The sequence below is a fragment of the Gavia stellata genome, chromosome 5 (assembly GCF_030936135.1).
Source record: "Gavia stellata isolate bGavSte3 chromosome 5, bGavSte3.hap2, whole genome shotgun sequence".
Taxonomy (NCBI): Eukaryota; Metazoa; Chordata; class Aves; order Gaviiformes; family Gaviidae; genus Gavia; species Gavia stellata.
This window is the reverse complement of record NC_082598.1, coordinates 29,764,382-29,783,991: the sequence shown is the minus strand read 5'-3', so window position 1 is coordinate 29,783,991 and position 19,610 is coordinate 29,764,382. Positions and strand designations below refer to the sequence as shown.

Sequence of the window (19,610 nt, the reverse complement as noted above, 5' to 3'; positions counted from 1 at the left end):
GCAGGCAGTGGCAGTGGGGGTGGGTTAAACAGACTACCTTAGGTTGTGCTCGGCGAGAGAACTCTTTGCAAAAGCTACTGGCTTCTGACACTATCTTTTTGGAAATAATATCAAGCGTAAATTTGTTGAGCATTTTGTCATTGTTTTCTCTTTCAGTACAGTGCTTCAATAGGGGTTTTTTATATCCTTAATTCTTCAAACTGAGGATGTGGAGTTTTGTTTTTCCAGAGAAATGTGGATTAGGAAAGATGAGAGAAGGTATTTAAGTTTCTTTTTCTGTTTGCTGGTTAATAAAGGCATGCTTATGATCACTTTGACCTTGTTACTTGATGCATTTTTTTGTGTGTGGTATATATGGATCTGTTAATATATTAAAAGGAAACAAAACCTCATCATAGATGATACGTTTGCAGTGACAAGTGTTAGAATTAAGTTGTCTGTGGAGCCCATGTATCAGTGTGTTTGTACTCCTTTGATGCTATATCCTTGCCTTAGTTTTAGGTTTTTAGGTACTACTTCTTAAAGCTTTAGATTTAGGGTTTGGTTTGTGCTTTTCATTCTCTTCGTGTGATTAGCATACCATAAAAATGTTATTCAGAGTAAGTTCATTTTCATCACTGCTGTGGAAATGTGTGCTTCCTTAACTTGTAGAACAATGTATATGGAAATCTGGAATAAGCACTACCAAATATAATTCTGTTTCCTTCTCTTTCTACTCTTCCAGTCCCCAGGCCTGACTGGTGTATCTTCCCACTGCTGCCTTTGCCTTCCTTATGCTTTTTAATTTAACATCACTTAGCCAAGCTTTGATAAAATTTTATTGCCTTTGTTAGATCATGCTTAATATTCAGAGCATCAATGCTTTCCAGCCTGCTGCAGCCTTCAATTTGATAGCCCAGGAAGGGAAAAATGGATTTCTCTGTTAGCAGTAAATGTTCTGTTCTCTGCCCCACTTCCCCCACCCCCATGGGCTGAACAGGGCACAGTTTCCATCCTAAGCAGAAAGGGCATGGGGGAGAATGTGTACGTGCAAGTTTACCTGCAGACTTACCTGTCGCTTGAGTTGAAGATCGTTCTGTGGCTCTCAAACTGCAGTCTGTCGTCTGGGAGAGGGAATGGAGAGAAACCAAACTGCCCCTAGCAAGCTTAAATTTGCTCAGTAGGAATCTGCATCCCCCTTGAAAACGTCCTCTAGTAGCAAAATACTGGGAAACATTGATACAGGTGATAGGATTATACATACCTGCTAAGTTCAAATGGATACCTTATTTCTGGATCCTTATTGGTGCAGTTTGGGTAAGCGCTTGCAGCCAGGCTGGGAATCCAGCCGCGAGCCATGGGATGGGATGGTGTCAACATTTTCAGCTTTTACATTGTCAGAGAAGGCCGTAACTGCTTGTGTTTGTAGAGAAGAAGTTGGTGACATGAATCATGGGAATTGATGCTAGATAGCTAGACATCTGAGCTGAGTTCCTTCCAGTTGTTCTTCTGACTCCAGGAGCTAGAATTGAGGGAGTAAGGAAAGATGTGTGGTGCTTTCACAGGTTATGACCTCTAGGCTATTGCATGAATGCACAGTACTGTCTAAAAGCACGATAACCATGACTGGTATGGTGATGAGCCTGAGTTTATAGGTCCCCTTGAAAGCCAGGGAATACTACTAGCTCAGACTCAGTGGTGGCTTGGTTTACATATTCCTAAGGGCAGTTGGATCAGAAGAACTAACAGAACAAGCCAAAGTTACACAATTCTATCTTTGCTCTCCAAGCTCAAAAAGAAGTTGTCATCTTTACTGCTGTTGCAGCAATAATTTTAAATAAAAAATAAGCATCAGATATTGCTCTTTAAAATTAGTAGTGTAAGCTTTTTTTTTTCTTTTCAATTTAATCATGCTGGAATAGAATTGCTTCTTTGTTTGCATCGTTTCTGAAGGTATGACTTAAAGTGCTGTAGAAGCCTAACATTGAGTTATAGGAAGTAAAGAAACAAGTTTAGGGGTTTTTATGCTTATGTGGTTACTCTTTTGAGGGAATACAAAATTGTAAATGAGTGAAACTTGGCAGTTATATATGCTCATTTATTACAGTTCAGTGTTTTGAAGGAAACTGAGATACCAGTATATGTACCTCTGTTAGTTGACAGCACAGCAGTACTACGTTGCTGGTGCTGTGCGAAGAATTTTGACAGTAGGGTCATGTTAAGTCTTCACAGTAAGTCTACTGGGAAAGAAGACAGTAGGTAACAGATACGTGCTTGGAGTGGTATCCTTTCTCTGAGAAATTTGCAACTTGATTACAGAACTCTTTTCCAGCAGAAATTCATATATTAAGTCTAACTTGCTTTATTATATATGCAGCTTTAAATTGAATTGAAAATTACCATTGGGAATTTAACTTACAGCCCTGAATCTTTACATTCCTGCTGTTATCCTACTTCCATATGTGATGGATTGTGTTCTAGGTTATGGACAGATGAAAGACTTATCCTTTATATTCTTTTAAGCTGATCTTGCATGAGAACGGCTTTCTGACAGTGAAGCAAAGCATGTTAAATATATTAGCAGTTTGGAAGTATGCTATGAAATAAATTTGATGTCTTTCTCAGTGAAGGTTTCTGTGAAATTCAAAATACGATTTTTAACTAAAATGGTTTATCTGAAGAGGTTTTCTATTCTGGCAGTTGTTCTAGAAAAGGAATTACATAAACTACATTTTTAATGGTCTGACACTTTAATGGTCAGGATTTCCTGATGGCATGCCATAATCAAGAATGACTGGGCAGGACTTGAGACAATGGAGTTCAAACCGATTTCCTCTTCCCCCTCCAATTTTTGTGCTTTACCACATTGTTTTCCAATGTGTATGGTTTGGTCTTTTGGCATCTTGTGCGATCAAAATTATTTTTTAATGTCGTCTTTTTTTTTTTCCCCTTGTCTGATAACAATCTGCATGCCTGGTCTACCATAGAAGACTCTGCAAAGTGATGCACATAATGAGTTGTACTTCTTGCATATGGTCTTAGCAATTTCAGCCAGTATTTCCCATCTATGTCCTAGCTGTTATGTTATTAAGGATTTTTTTAAAATGTAAATATGCAAAATTGGTCTTACTTACATCTTAGTGTGTTTTTTTTTTTTTAAATTTAATTTTAAATTTCTTGTTTGCAGAGGTGGTTGCTTGCACTATAGATGGGACATTCTGCCCTGCCATCCCATAGGAACTAAGTTAGAATTACATAGTATGAGAGATCAGATGAGCTTTAGCAAGTATCTTTGAGACTGTAGCTTGTAGCAGCCTTTGCTGCTCTTGAGTCCAACATTCTCAGTGGACAGAGTAAGCCCAGCAATGACTAATAGTCTGTTTCTGACTGGCTGCCTTGGCTGAATGTCAGATCTGACCTCTTTTTCAACCATTAAATTTCTTAATAAAAGTGTTTGTGTTTTCTACCTTCCATAGATATAAAATTTCCGTCCATCTAATTTAAGTGATTGTACATGATGCATGTAGCTGTTGTTGGTCCTGTTCAGTCACAATTCTATAGAGAAGCAGGTTCTCTATATACAGTATGAGGATGTGTTACTCTGCTAACAATTTTTAAGGATTGCTGTGATTTTTTTTTTTTTTTTTTTTTGACCCGAAAGGGAGCTTTGCTCAGGGATAAACACTTAAACTGGTATTTTGCAATTCATTAGTGGTGCTCCTTTCCACAGATGAGAGAGGTTTAGAAAGGTGGTTTTGCCAGGTTGCTACTTCTCACCTATATATAAAGGTAAGAGGAATGACTAGCATAGTCCTTATTTAGGAAGTGGCAAACCCAGTAGGATTTACTTGGGGAAAATCGTAGCCCAGTTTCTCTCTTCTCATGTACCTGAGTTTAGGAAAAAAAAAAAAAAATTTTTAAATAATTTTCCTGATTTTATCTGTTATCTGTTTTATTTTTCTGTCTGTCCTAGAGTTTCAGGGAAGAAATAATATACCTGTTTCATTTTGAAATGTCTTAAAATAAAGTAGGGAAGAGACTGCAAGATATGAAGTCCCATACATAGACTGGAATATTTACTGGTTAGAATTTGCTCAGTCATTAAAGCAGCTAGGTAAGAAGAATTTCTTGTTCTCTTCACAATACTTCCTCAAGGAGTGTCTGAATATTAGTACGAAAAAGGGAGAAAGGTGCTGTGTGGCTGAGAATATAGCGAGAACATAGCAAAAAGTCTCCAGAAGATTTTGGTGATGGGGAGTTTAGAAGGGGGAGGGAGACCTTTCAAGTACTTGTCTGTGTTTGACACGTAGGGGACTGACTTCATACATCTCAGACCATGTTCATAGGTGTGGAAAAGCTGGATGAGAAATTTTCCTCTAAACTTAATTTTTTTTTTTTTAAATAATAAAAAAAAAAAAAACACTTTTAAGTTTGAAGCAATATTATTGAAACGTATTTCTCTTTCACTTTCTCCCTGATAGGAGACTCTTTGGTTAGGTTTCTAGAAAGCATTATGCCAAATGAAAATCTAAAAATTACAGTTTATGAATGAAATTGTCAGAGATTTTATCAGCAGTGGGGAAAAAGACTACTGAATCTTCATAAGGACAAAACTCTACCTACTTGTAAGGCAGAACTTCAAATTTGAGGATCAGGAGTAGCAGCAAGACTGTATCTGCTAAGGGATTGTAATCTGGCCCAGATACCCAGAAAACTAGATCTTGCCAGATTCAGATTTTATGCTTTAGAATTTCTGCTGTGTCACTGTGTTGGCCTGAAGTGATGTTTCTGTTACCGTTTACTAGGAAAGGAGCCTGCATTTTGGGGAAAGCTAAGATTAAATTTCTTGCCTGTGTTTTCAGAGGCTTTGAAAGCAGAAAACAAGCTTCATGTGAGTACCGGTAACTAAACAAACTGGCAGCTCCTCTCCTAGTTGAGTCAACTTCCCATAAAGAAAGAATGTTCATATTTGTTGGGGGTAGAAAAATTATTTGTACGATAAAGCTTCAGAAGATTTCTGTGAGGTTTTTGTTTTGTGTTTTTTTGAGTCCAAATGAAAGCTCAGCTGTCACAGTACCAGTTCCCACAATACACTCAAAAAAACTTTCCATATTCCCTCCCAGCACATCCTTCACATTTTAACTATATGCTTAATTAGCTACTTGTTGAAATAAACGTATCTTCTATTTATTGATGCAGCATTCATTTATGTATCATTATTCCAGAGCTTGGCTAAAATGTAATATAAACATATCTGAAGCTCCTTAGATCAGTTATCAACAGGAAAGTGTTTCTACTGCAGAAGTAAAGTGTAAGTTCTGATTTAGACATGGAGGGGAAGTTATCAATACACATATAACTTCCTCTCACTAAAAGGTTTGACTTGGCTTTACAAACATTGCACTGAATCCTACCGCTGAACTAAGCCAGTTCTAAGCCTGTTTCAACTTCACAGGTGAATAATCCATTCACTTTTTTAACATGTGACATCTCATAAATTCATGACAGAACTACCAGCTACGACTGCTGGTTGTTTCATTCTTTTCATCAAATTCACTTAAAATCAGTGAAAGAGAGAGGTGAATAAGAATTAGCAGTCTGGGCTCTTAGTCCACATGGCTTGTTCATGAGATGATGGTGGTTCTTTGCTTATTCTTGTAGTGTAATTGGACATGTGGAGCCATGATCTTCGTTAAACGTTTTCCAAAGATAATTCACTGTATAGAGAATTCACTGCAGAGAAAGAAGAGCGAATGCCATACCTTGTGTCACTGGATGAATTGGTCATGTAGTCTGTATCAAAAATAATAGGATGTTTGTTCACCAGGAACTATGTATCCAGACTAAGATATGAGAAATACGGGAGAAAGAGCAGATACTTTTTTTTTCTTGGTCATGTGTATTCTAATGTACTTGGACTGATTTCAGTTTCAACCACTGTGTTTATATTTATGGTGTTACTGATCAGTAGGTGTATATTATGTAAAATGAAGGAATATCTATGTTACACAGTCTATGAAGATTTGTGTGGTCAGTGGCCCTTAGTAGATACATAATTTCACTGGCAACAACTGTGGATTTTATTGACGTTATTTAGGTTATCTTGTGAAGTGGCATGACTGTGGTGTCAGGAGGCTGCTATGCCTCTCCCTTCACTTTCAAGTTTTCATATGAGTATTAAGAATAATATTTTTGTTAGGTACTATTTGTCTAAACGCATCCTAAGAATGCCTCGAAAAATGGCATCTAGCAGAAACTTATCATCTTAGTGTATCTAAGCACGTTCCAGAGAACAATATACATCACTGAAAAGATTGGAATGGTATCTATATATAACTTGAAATGGTTAAAATAAGTATGTATGTATATTTTATAAGTTTGCAATTTCTTCTCTTTTGTTGTAATCTATTAGCACAGTGTAAAGTGAGTAACATTTTGCTGGTAAATGAGTGTTTAATGAAATAAATGGAAAAATCTGGATAAATGCAGGGTAATGCCGAAGTGTCCACCATCTCTGCAAAGGGCCAGCCTGAGCCCAGTGGGTTACTACAGCTAGCTCAATGCCATTTTTGCTGTATCTGGGCAGCAGTGGGCATCTCCATACTGTGCTGCGTACCATTTCCTGTTCCTGACGGGTGTGCAGACTCTGCTCTGATGACTGGTGTGAGCTGACTCCAGCACTTGCATGATGCAGGCGAACCAAAGAACCAGCCAGAGCTGTGTGTGCAGCGGTGCTGGCTGTGCATGAGTTCAGCTGGGATTCAGTACAGCAAGGGCTAGTAAGGCAGTAATAAATCCAACTTAAGGACAGACTCCATGCACTATCACTAGTGGTATGTAGTTTGGACAAAAAACAGGGAAGTAGACCTGGCTGGTCTACTGCGCTGTCACATGCTTCGGCAACCCAGGTAAACCAGCTGGATAAATTAATAGCAACTGCATCCTCCCATCACTACTCTGAAAGCAAATCCAAGAGATTTAAGTGAAGAATAACTCTTTCTTTATATTCGTCTATAGACTGGAGGCTAAGATTTGGAAGGTGCATCTGTTATTAGAGTAGTATATGTTGAACTTCATTGACTTCATAAAGATGTTCACCATTTCCCTCATTCAAATCATGAGGTGTGTTCATGGAATGAGATTTTTTCACTGATATGAGTAAGGAGACTTTGGAAACAATAGAAACCTGATGGTCTACAGGAATTACAGAATTGTGAAATAATGATAAGGTTATTGAAGAAGTTGTCTGCTCTAGAAAACAGCCTGCTGGTCTGGGACACAGGAAGCCTAGGTTTAACTTTATGGCTCTGCTCATAATTTGTTGGGATGATACTGGATAGGTTGCCATCTCTTTTGAGCATTGACATCCTTATTAGGAAAAAATAATGATTCCTTTAGTAAAATAACTGAAGATTAGTTGCTGTGAAGCACTTTAACAATTGTTACAGATACATTTCCATGTATATTAATATCACTTCTGTGAGGTAGGATAAAATGTTCTAGATGTTTATCAGAGATAAGGTGCCTAATTAAAATTCCTTTAAGTAACCACAAAGATAATATTTTCAGTCTTTGGGAATTTTCATATTGTCAGTTGGACGTGCAAATCATATTCTGCAACAAGTATCACAGGAAATTTAAAGTACCTGTGATATTATGTGTGCTGCAATAATAATAATAAAAAGCTTAATCATTAACTGTAGGCTGTGTAAAATTATTTACTACCTTAGCAGTGAGCTTGAAAATAGCAACCAAGTATATGATCTGCTTGATGAAAACTGTGGAGGCCCTTTCAAAAGTTTGTTGTGTATCCTTATTTTATAGTTGGATACCTTATTTAAAATACATAAAATAATTCTAGATATATTTTCAGGTATCTAGAAAGAGGGGAGATACTTGATCGAAGTTTTGCTTCAGTCCGACCATTCCAACTTCCTGAGAAACAACAGCAACTAAAAGCAAATTTCAGTTAAAGAAAAAGACATTAAAAACTTAGAAAGTACTATGTAAAGCACATATGAAGTATCAACACTTGTCTAAGTGTAAAGTAGTACCAAAAAAAGTATACAAAAACTAGTAATCATCATTTCATATTAGCCATGGAATAAAATGCACTCATAGACTGTCACAGGTTGTGGTGCATTTGTTACCTTTTGGTATCTGCTTTGTATATTTGAATCCTGATTAATCTCATTGGTAAATAGGACACTACTTATCCTCAAATACTTGATGTGTTTGAGCTATACAGAGAGAAGCAGGATGATAAAAATAGCATTCTTTAGTATCAGCTTGGGTATTAAGTAACCTTTCCTAGTTCTGGACACTTGTGTTTAACATGAAGCAACTTTGTTTCTAATTTAGCATACATCTGGGCATGTTGCCTTTTGACCTAGGAGTATGTTGTCTGTCTAATTATCCTTTGTATTGTTTTACTGTTCCTTGAAACTATCCAAACAATTTGATGTGGCCCTAGCAACCAAACAATACTGTTTAACAGAGGTTTCCTACAGCACTTGCTCCCAGATTTCCCACGTAGGGCTAGCTCACATCAGAGCAAACAAACAGGATATTGTTTCAAGTGAATAACATTCAGGGTTTTCAAGCGATTTATGACAGTAGTTTTTTGTTTTTGAACTGTTGCGAGTGATATGATTTTTTGTTCCAGATTTCATCTGAAGTTCTGTAGAATGGTCCATGTTTTGAAGCTTCAAAACAATGTTGGAAACTTATATTTTCTCTGGCAGCTAAGAGCAGAGAATGGCTTATGCTTTGATGGCAAAGAATAGCAGAAAGATTATTTAATACTGTCCTGTAATGAGGGGTTTTTTTCCCATTAAACATGCTATTTAAAATTCACGTAGACCCTTCCTACAGTGTTATCAATTGCAAGTTTGTGAGAATCCCACTGAGCGTACTTATACCAGATAATAATGTTGTTTGACCTAGTTAAGAAACCTGATAATAGATTTTGGCTTTTCCTTAAGGAACTACTATGTATCTTCTCACTAAACACAGTCAAGTGCCCTCCCCTTTTTCCCTCCTATGTGTTTTTTTTCGGTGTGTGTTTAACTAACTTACTGTCTTTACATAGCAGATAAAACTACGAACATTGTCATATGCAAGGCAAGAGTCATTAATGTGAACCATTAATGCTGCCATGAATTAGAGTCCTCAGCAAGTTCATAGATGAAAGTAAATCCTAGTCATTTATTCTGCCTTTTGAATACGCTGACATCTCAGCAAAACCAAGGTACTTGTAATCCTCTCATGGCAGTGTTTATAACTGCTTCAGTTTGACATTTTTCCCTTGTTTTTTTGGGGACGTTTATTACCAACTGAAGAGTTTGTGCATGTGAACACAGAGATTAGTACCATGTATGACTATATGTAAACTGTGCTTTGCTGCTGGAAGAGTAGAAAGGCAAGTGCTGTCCCTGCATTGACTCTCCTCTTTCTGCTGGTGCAAGTGTATGTGCAGTCAGGTGGTGAGCGAATTGGACCACGGATTGTGTCAAAATTAACCTGGGGAAAAAAATTAATACGTATGCTGCTTTTCCAGTTCAGTTCATTACGCAGCTGCACACTTGTGTTTGCTTGCACAGGAAGGAGGATGGTACAGGGGGGAGATAGCTGGCTGGGAGGGATTGCATCCTTTGGCAATACTGCAGTTTATGCCATCTGAAGGGGGCTGTGTGAAACTATAGCCAAGGAGCGGGGTCCATGGCATTGCAGGCTGATGCAAGGCTGTCCTGGTACCACATTTCCCTGGATTCGCGGTCGTGCCCTCCGCCTTGCCCTGAAATTTCTGCAACACTTCTGGGAGCTTGGTCTGGTTGTAGTCCAGTTGCTTCTTTTCTTTCTTCCCAGGGTTAGGTTTTTGTACAGTTTATCCATTTTGAGATGATTTCCTATGTTGTTGCATGAGCCTGGGGGGAGGATTTGCCTGCAGTATGCCTGCGTTTAGATCAGTCTAAACAGCCTTGGAGTTTCACCCTTCGTGAGGGAGGCTGTTTTGTAGCTTTGAAAGTTAACATACTAAGATGGTCTCTTAGTGAGGATTAGTTTACTAATGCAAAGATAGATAGTACTTCAAAGATGATCAGCTCTCAGGGTTTTCCTGATTTTTAAATGACAGGGGATTTTTAAGGTGATATCTTGAAAATTGGAGACAGAAATGTATTGTGTAAGCAAACTATTAAGACTTGTCTACATAAAGCAAATCTAGATGTAGTTCTGGGTTAAGGAGCACATTAGTCCTCTCTTTCCCTATAGAGAGACAAGAGCTGGTTGAGTATCAGCTTCATTGTTCAGGGACGTGGACTGGACCGGAGCTCTGGCATGTTCCCTTAAGTCCCCAGTCCTGATAATATGGGGATTGTGGCACACTCCAGTAAGTAAGTTTAGAAGGAGCCAAAGCAGCTGCTTTGCTAAATGTCTTCTGACCAGATGCAGCTAATGATGTTCCACAGGAGATTTAAACTTCTCATTTCTTTCCAGTCTGTCAGCTTCAGTATGTGATTTAAAATTAATAGAGTCCAATTTGTCTGTTTAGTAGAACAAAGCTTTAGCTTTCTTAGAAACTCTTACATTTAGGATAGAAACAACTGTTTACCTAGAAATGTGTGGCATCTGTTAGGAGACCTTAGGTACTTGATTTTTTTATTTTGTTCATCTGCACATGGATATGAAAGGAGGGTTGTTCAAAATCTGTGTGTTGAGGCATTTTTCTGTTTTACATGGTGTTTCTGTTGTTACCTACTATGGCTACGAAGGATATATTCCTTCTTTTCACCTCTTCTCTCCTCAAACCTCTGTGCTCTTGCTCTTGACACATAATCTGTCTCATTTCCTTGGCTGCCTTCAGAAGCATCAGGTCTTAAGAATGACAAGAGCAGGGATGCTGGAGAATGTAGACACTGTAAAGAAATGACATATTTTTTTAAATAGCAGTGTCTTTGATCTCTCATTGCCTGCACTGTGTGGCACATGCTCTTCTGTATCTTTTAGGACCTCTGTTACCGAGATCAAAGTGCTAGATCAAAGTGTTAGAGGATGTTCAGAAATGCTTTATGGCATGCAGTGCGCATGCATGTCATTCTGGCATGTCACGTGATGTTGTCCCCGGTTGCTGGGAACTCAAATCTGTGACCTTGGCAAGTCCTTCCAGCCTCGAAGATGGCATACTGCAATGTACGTACAGGAAAAAATAAGCATTACTCCAACTAAACAGCAAGTTTGTACAAAAAATACTTGGGGGAAAAAACACAGGTCATATGTAGTACTCCCAACCTTATGCAAGGTAACCTTCCTTTTTGATTAGAAGCTAAGGTAGTTGTGACCGTTCTTTTTTCACTCATGCTGAATTGTTGTTCACTTCAGTAATGCATTTGATTAATGAGTACTTTCTATGGGAATTGAGGAAGTCTGAGTTATGTAAAATGTAACTTTCTGAGCTGATAGGAGAAATTATGAATGGCTGAGACTCAAACTTGGGAACATGCGAAGTGAAGTACCAAAAGGTTTGGTCTCCATGGCAACCAGCATTTGCATGAATGAGTTGAACACTGAAAAAATGTTTGAGTAGAAGTTGTGGATAATATTTTGCTAACAGGAATTGCACATGTACAAGTTGAAAACACACAAAATTTTTGAAAGTTCATCAAAATTGGCCAAGTGCATCTCCTCACACTTTAACTGCAAAAAGCCTTAAAGAAGCTTACCTGAACAAATTGTGATATGTAATACAATAAGTAGGCTCCCTATACAACTATCTTAGGAAAATAAAATCTTAATATCAATAGGTAAGAATTCTTAATATCAATTCCTAATATCAATGAAAACCCAGTCATGGAATATGCTAGAGAAATATCAGACCTTTCTGGGTAGATCTGGGGCATCATTGGAGATATTTTGATTTACAGTGTGCAAGACAAGAATTGTAATTATTTACTCTAATTGTTATGTGTGTGTTTAACTCATGTATGAGTGAGTTCTGATACCTGATTTTTTGGTACTGCAATTCATATTGGGTGGCAGCTGTGATAATAAATGTTTTTGAGTGCTTGGGGAGAAAAAAAATTAAAGGTGGATAAATATATGTAAACTTAGTATATGACAATTTCAGTATGAGAATGAAAGTGCTAATCCTTAGAGAGGGAGACTAGTATATCCACTGTTATTTATATTGATTGATCAATTAATATTTCTGATAAGGAACAAGTCTTTCAGATTTGTGATGAGACAGTGGAGAAATGCATGACATGTCTAGAAAAGGTTTGGGTTCTTGTTAGGAAAATCAGCTTACTGACAAAAAGTGCCAAGAGGAGCCAAAGAAATATTTCTTATGAAGATATTTGGACACTAAGTAGAAACTTGAACTTCATGGACGATTAATAAAAATCGGATCAAGCAGATGCTTCTCACAATACAGGGAGATAACCCTTTAAATTGAAACTTTTGATTTTTAGTCATACTCAAACTGAAGACACCAGATATTAACAGTTGTAAACTCTATCATGATCATCATACAGTTGTGTTCAGAATGGGGCTGTTCACACAGTGTAAGAAAGTTTTGCATTTTATCACTAACAAAAATGAGTTACATTGGAAACCCTTGTGCAACTTATATTTAGTGTAGAATTTCCCACCTAGTTAAAAAAAGATATTCCTGTTGGATGTTATAGCTAGTTATTTCCTTCTTCTGGTCTACATAATTTACTGTGTGAATAAGTCTGTGTGGTGGATGGGAAAGTAAAGAAGTGGCACACTGTGTTTAGAAGCTCTGCTTTTTTTATAGCTCTTTATTTTTCTTTTTTTTCCTATAGCCTCCACGCCACCCAGCAGAGTAAATAAACGCAGAGTTTCTCCAAGTGTTGTTTCCACCTGGGAAAAGAGAGGCATCATCATGTCTAACATTACTATTGATCCAGATGTCAAACCTGGCGAGTATGTCATCAAAAGCCTCTTTGCTGAATTTGCCATTCAAGCTGAAAAGAAAATTGAAGTTGTAATGGCTGAACCTTTGGTGAGTCCTTTTTTTCATAGTATGCCTTGAAATGGTCCTGTGGTTTTGTTTTTTCTAAAATAGGCTGATTTATCATATGTATGGTTACTGAAAAAACCATCCCCAGTTATTGTTGACTTTTCAAAGGGATTACTTCAGGAATAAATAGGCTTCTGCAAACAGGGTTGCTACTTGGATTATGTTTTATTGACTTCGTTAAAACTGTTATGTGGTGGTTACTGGAAACAAGACCTCTTAGTATTCATAAGTTCTGTAAAATTACAAAAGGAAACAGTGGCAACAAAAAATGTTCCTTCATTAACAATGCTAAGTGTGTTTCCGGTTGATGTTTCTTTGAAATAATACTTCAACAATATACTTTAAAGAAAAGATGTGTTTGGTTTGTTTTCCTAAGTAGTGACACTAACACCTGGAAGAATATAGCAGCCAGCATAGATGGCAGATTAGGCAAAGTGCAAAATTCTGTTGGTGATCTAGACCACGTGATCTTGAAATAAATGGATTTTTTTTTTAACTCGGGAATTTCTGAAAAAAAAAGATTTCTTAACTCGGAAATTTGCTGAGCGAGTGAGATGCTGCAGCGAGCTTGCGGAGGGCTGGCTTGCAGAAGGCCTCTGTTTGCACCTGCTGCTTGCAGAAGTGTGCAGAAGTGCACATGTGAACACTTGCACCCCAGTTTTGAAACTTCAGGGAAAAATGTTATTAAGGAGCAGTCCAAAGGAACACAAAAATGGGGCAAAACATGTTTTGTGGTGTCATTGCTGGAATAATCTTCAACTAAAACCATTAGTAGATCAAAGGCTGAGGAAAATGAAACATTTCTTTATACACACCTACTTAGGTATACATTATGTATATATGGGGGGGTGTTGGGTAGGGTGTGTGCACAGAAACTTTGTAGGAAAAGGGGCACACAAACGGTGAAGGATACCTGGCTAAGAAAAGAGAGGAGAGCTATAGGGGTGGTGATGCTGTGGGTGGAAAGGCAGATAACTCTACTTGGGGTGGTCTGCGTGCCTGCTGCTGGGAATGCCGCTCCTTCGGCCCCTTTTCCATTTATCTGCTAAACGTACTGGGAGGGTAGTGCTTGGCCAGAATAACATACACTGGCTGTAATTCAGATGAGCTGAAGAGGGCTTTTCCTGTAGACGCAGCCCGTTTGGAGTTAAATCTCCTAACGGGAATACTGGTAGCAAGGTAAATATAATAGCCCTGGAGTTCATGTATGCTGCAAAACTTGTCCCTAGACCAGATTAAATAAATATTCCAACGGCAATCCCAGGCTGTGTCTCCTTGCCACGCTGCTGACTGTTAGTTAAACAAACGTTTTAAAATCTGTTAATACAGATTACAAAATCAAAACATCTTATAAGATTAAATATTAGAAAACCCATGAAACTCATGAAATCATTCACTTTTCAAAGAAGAGTGATTTCCAGCTCTATTGTCTGGTGAGGTTTTATGGTGATTACATGAAGTCTACCTTAGTCAGGATCTTTTGCTAATAAGATTCTGAAATTGGTATTTTGTGTGTATACAGTATGTATAAAATTCTTCAGGATATAATAAAAGAAATTATGAATATTACTGGAGTAGTTATTTGTGAAGGTCTTTAACAGTTCTGTCTGGTTTCATTTACTAAGTTGAAATCCTTTAAACAAAATGTTTTTCAGTGCAATCAGATGTAAATTTACACATACAGCCAGCATTCCTTTTTTTGTGTTGGTGGGAAGGAAGGATTATATAGAAAACCAGCAATTTAAAAGAGGTACCAAAAGCTGTGGAAAAGTGAAACAACTTGAGCCTGTATAACAGAAAGAGGCAGAAGGGGGTCCTTAGGTGTCTCAATGAAAGGCAGTACTAAAGTACTGCAGTGGTTTTATTTTTGTACATAGTATTTGCTATAAATACTGAATGTTCAGTTCTAGTGTATGACATTTAAAAAGAAAGATAAAAGGCCGAAGGGGCACAGGAAAGGCACTGACTGACATTGGAGAAAAGGCTTTAATAGAAGAGAGGAAAGCCCTTTATCATTTTAGTGTGATTTGATTTTGTGGGATGACTTGGCTACAAATAATAATGTGGAGAACATATATAGTGTTAACATAAATCTTTAATGTGTTAGATGAAGCTAGGGTGTTAAATGAAGCTGTTGGAGAGAATTTGGAGCCAGACCAATTAAAGTTAGGAGCTAGACACTTTATAAAACTTGAAGAGGAACATGCCAGCAGGGGAGCAAAAATTAATTAAAAAAAAAAAAAAAGAGTAAAAATAGAAAATTCAGATCAAGTCAACACCTGGGAGTGAGGGGGATGGTACTGTTTTGGCTAGATGTGTGGGTTTCATTTAGAAGTAACTGACTTGCGATTTTTAAAAAGTAACTAAATGGTTTCTCTGGCTGTGTATTTACTTATGATACTCAGTGAGTAACAAAGTGGTTTCCTTTCACTCACTTAATTAAGAATTCTCTGCTTGCAAAATTTTAATACCGCAGAGTTTCCAAAGTTATGGAAAGAGCTTATCAGGAAATGCTTAAAATAAATGTTTCAAGTAGCGAGTGTAACCACGGGAAAGAAGATGATCCTTTTAGTGAGTAGATTAAACTAAATTAAACTAAAACACCTTTTTTTTTTTTAATAAATTCTTCTAAGTCTTTTGTAGTAGTATATAGTTTTAAAGGAAAAAGGGTTCAGACACAATTTATTGTAGCTTAAAATACTCTTCTTCAGCTGAGCAAGGTTGTCTGTGAGGCATGATATCAGTCTTCCCCAAATGTGAAACAAACTGTACCAGTGAAAAAGATCAGTGCTAAATTCGGTTATCTTGTCTTTTGTCAGGCTGCATGTAAATATAGTTGGTTAGAATTTAAGCAGAGACAGTGTAACGTAGTACCACCAAGTTACCAAGCTGTTAACTAGGTAAGCTGCTAACTTACTAAATTGTAGTTCAGTCCCACATTTAAGTCAAAACCAGCAAGAGTATTTCATTGCTGGTGTTGGCAACAGGCTTATTTTATTGTATCCTGGAGGAACTAAACATTTCTCAGACTAGTACTGTATGCTTTTGCAAGTCTTGCCTAGGCGCTTTCAAAAGCTTGTCTGAAATCCGTAAGATTTAGCACGCTGCATTTCTTCAGCGCAGTGTTTCTCGTACGCTGCTCTGACACTGAGACAAGGATGCAGGTGCTGCCCAGCACTTGGGCTACGGGAGGCAAGGAGCATTGCTTGTCTGATTTCTTACTAGCAGCTTGGAGGACAGAAACAAGTATGCTAGTTCTGCTGTGTTCACCTGAGCCACCCTGCTGAGGTGTGCTAGCCACCAGAGGACTGGGAGGGGGGCCAATGGGTGGTACCTTTTTCCACGGATGCCGTTGTTTGCACAGCACACATACGTCTGTCTACATCCTGATCTCTGATGCCTGCCATATGTTGACGTTTCTGCTTTACACAACGGATGCAAACTGCTCTTTGGTTAATTCAATAGTGGGGGTTTGTTTCATTTCACTTGTAAAAGATAAATGTAGACCTATTATTTCCATCTCTCTCTAAACTTCAGGAAGCCAGGAAAATAAATCTTAAATTATTAATTCAGTGAAAGTTTCCAGACCTTTACTTTGTGCTGTTGGATAGATTTTTTTTTTTAAGTCATGTTTGACGAATGGAGCCATGACAAAGCAGAGTTCGAAGACAACATTGAAAGAAAATAAATTTTAAAGCCATACAAATAACTCAAAGGCCTTGATAAACCTGTGACTGGGTTAGAGAGTATTATTTGGTCATGTCACATCTGTTTGGTCAATGTTACATTAACTGTGGTGATATTTACCTTGTAGCAGTTAAGATCTTTAATGCTGAGGAAAAATAATAGGATTATGAACTTGTAAGGTCTTCATTCTTTCTGATACTAAAAATCTTAAACGTTATCACAGTATTTGATGTACAGAAGTGTCTCAATTAGTATAGAATGGGGGGAAAGCTAACTTTTCAGAAATAATAGTTTGCTATCTGTTGACATGGATTTCAACTTTTTTGTCTAAAGACTTGCAGATTTTTTCACTTCTCTTTGATTTGTTATAATTCTTTAGCTATTTCTGATTTTTACACACATGCAATGGGTCTAATAAACCCAGTGTTTGTTCACCTGTGTAATAGTTTTGTAGTACCATGGTGGAAATGTGGTGTGTTAGGGCATTGTATCATAAGGAGACTTAAGGAACCTGACTTTTACCATTTTCTTACAGGAAAGTCACTTCTCCATCTTCTCAGGAAGTAGTTTTCTAGTTATTTTCCTTCAGCTTATTCAGCAACATACAATGTTTATATAGGGTGGAACATTTCTCGTGTTTCTGCTTTATAGATAAGGTTACAATTACTTGTGCAGTTTATCTAAAAGCATAGTACAGATAACATTAATTCACATACAGTAGACATTTCCTTATAAAAAAAGGGGCGGGAGGAATTCTACTTAAAAGGTAATTCTGATTTGCATGTGCTCTCTGGAGCTTTTAGTACCTGCTGCAAAATGTCAGTTCTCATAGCAGTATTTTGAACAGACTTAACATGTGAAATTATATGAATTTGTAAGATTCAAAAAAGTGTTTATTTGCCAGTATCTGAAACTTTTTCCCCCTTGCTTTTGAATACACAGTGAAAGAACATTGGCTAATGTATCAGTTGATGAACAGATAGAACTATTTCAGAATATTAAATGCGTTTTCCTGAAACCACTTTCTTTTAAAAAATATTTTCTGTTTAGGCACACTGGAAGTGTACATAAATGACAGTGTTTTCTTGGACAACTAAGTGGGTTTCTTTGGATTATAGAAAGTGAAAATGGTCTGACTAGTGAATTGGGACCTATATTATTTCAAGTTATACTTTCAGAGTAGGCCAATGCTTTCCGTCTGGGCAACGTTGAATGCAAGTTTTCAAAGGCTGTAATAGTTTCCAGAGATTGTGTTCTTTTGAACACCAAATACAGCTACAGTCATAGCAGAAAATACCAGAAATTGTCTCGTATTTTCAAGATTATGATTAGGACAAGCAAAAATAAGCTGCCAGTTTGAATCTTGGACTTGGTACATACAATCCCAATTTTTATCTGTTTAACATATAGCCTCTTTGTTGCAGCCTTGCAAGTGTTAATTGCCAAGCAATATTGACTTTAAATTTTTGTCAACAGCCTGACAGCATGGGTGTTGTCCCTTACTAAACTAGTGAGCGGTTAGTTTGTATTAACTGAGGCACAACCTGTTGAGAGCAGTACTGGCTGTCAGTATTGCCTTTACATCCCAAACCAGGCAAATTAACAGCTCTTCCAGTTTACAACTAGACTTAACTTGCTCCATAATAGCTTTTTGTTTGCTTGCTGCAATCTAATGGGAGCTGTTAACTCCTTACCTTGAGTACTTCATTTACTTTCCTCCTCAAAGATACTATTTTCGATAAAGTGAAAAGTAGTTTAAAATTTCTTCAAGTAGCAAGAAGTAGCTTCAAGTAGTTCATCACATCTTTGTATATCTTACTGCTTTGTAGTATGCCCTTAAAGCTGTTACTGTGGCACTTGGCTTGCCGTAAATCATTGACCCTCTGAGCCAGTGCATGGGACTTAGTCTTTTTTTTTTCTTTCCTTTTTTTCCTTGGGGGTTTTTTTTTTTGTTTTTTTTTTTTTTAATTTTATTTTATTTTGTTTCCCACCCTTTTCTTTTTTTGCTTTTCAGGATACGCTAGCAGTAGACTATAAAGGTTGTATTTCTTGTAACTGTATAATTTGATACTCTCAACAGTGACTAGTAAGAATTACTATTACAGTTCATGAGTGTTTTGTTTTCTTAATGCAAAAAATATTTTGTCAGGAATATAATTTAATTTTGCTTTTAACAGAGCAGTATGTCTTATGGTACTGGTAGCTATGAAATATTGTAATAATTAAATTCTAGTAATACTGTATCTTTTCTGTACCTTACAAAGTTATCTCAAATGTAAAGCAAGTTATTATTGACATTCTCCTTTTCTTGGACTAGGTTTTCTAGCTATTTTTCATTGCGATTTAGGGAAAGCACAGATTGGAAATGTATTGAACAATTGTCTCTACCTTTGTGAAAGCATTTTAAAATTCATTCCTGTAGGTTACAATAACTGCCTTATGTGAACATGATTATGCTTGTTAATTCAGATGGGAATGGCTTTCCTTCTAAGTTACACTTGACACCCACCTCCAGCTATCTCTGTTGAGCACACTGCTGTTGTTACCGAAAATCGTAACCAAGAAAACTCTCCAAACCAAACGATAGTTTAGAAAGCCGACATCGGTTTATTGCAGCGCTGGGTGCATGGGGGATCTTTTCCTCCTAGCATGCACACCCAGTGGAAATCATGACAAGTATTTAAACAGTTAACAAAGTTAGTTATGCCCACTGGTCCCACCCCTTAGCTAACTATTGGTTAGGATCTTTCTTACTTCATCTTAAAGATACAGTTCTCTTTTAATTCACTACGCATGCCCAGAGAGTAGGGGGCTTATTTGGGTTGGGGGCTTTTCTAGCTAGGAGATGTGGTTTTTAACATTGTAATGAGGCAGGTCAGCCTTAGGGCACCCATTTGGGGCA

At 37.4% G+C, this 19,610-nt stretch overlaps 1 protein-coding gene across 1 annotated transcript in view; it reads left to right on the top strand.

The window, feature by feature from the left end:
* FRYL (FRY like transcription coactivator) overlaps nucleotides 1-19,610 on the top strand; it is a 161,541-nt gene that overhangs the window by 45,444 nt on the left and 96,487 nt on the right. The window contains exon 2 of the mRNA XM_059818101.1: nucleotides 12,804-13,003. Coding sequence (XP_059674084.1) covers nucleotides 12,884-13,003 — 120 coding nt within the window. The 5' untranslated portion in view covers nucleotides 12,804-12,883. The remainder of the gene's footprint in view (nucleotides 1-12,803; nucleotides 13,004-19,610) is intronic.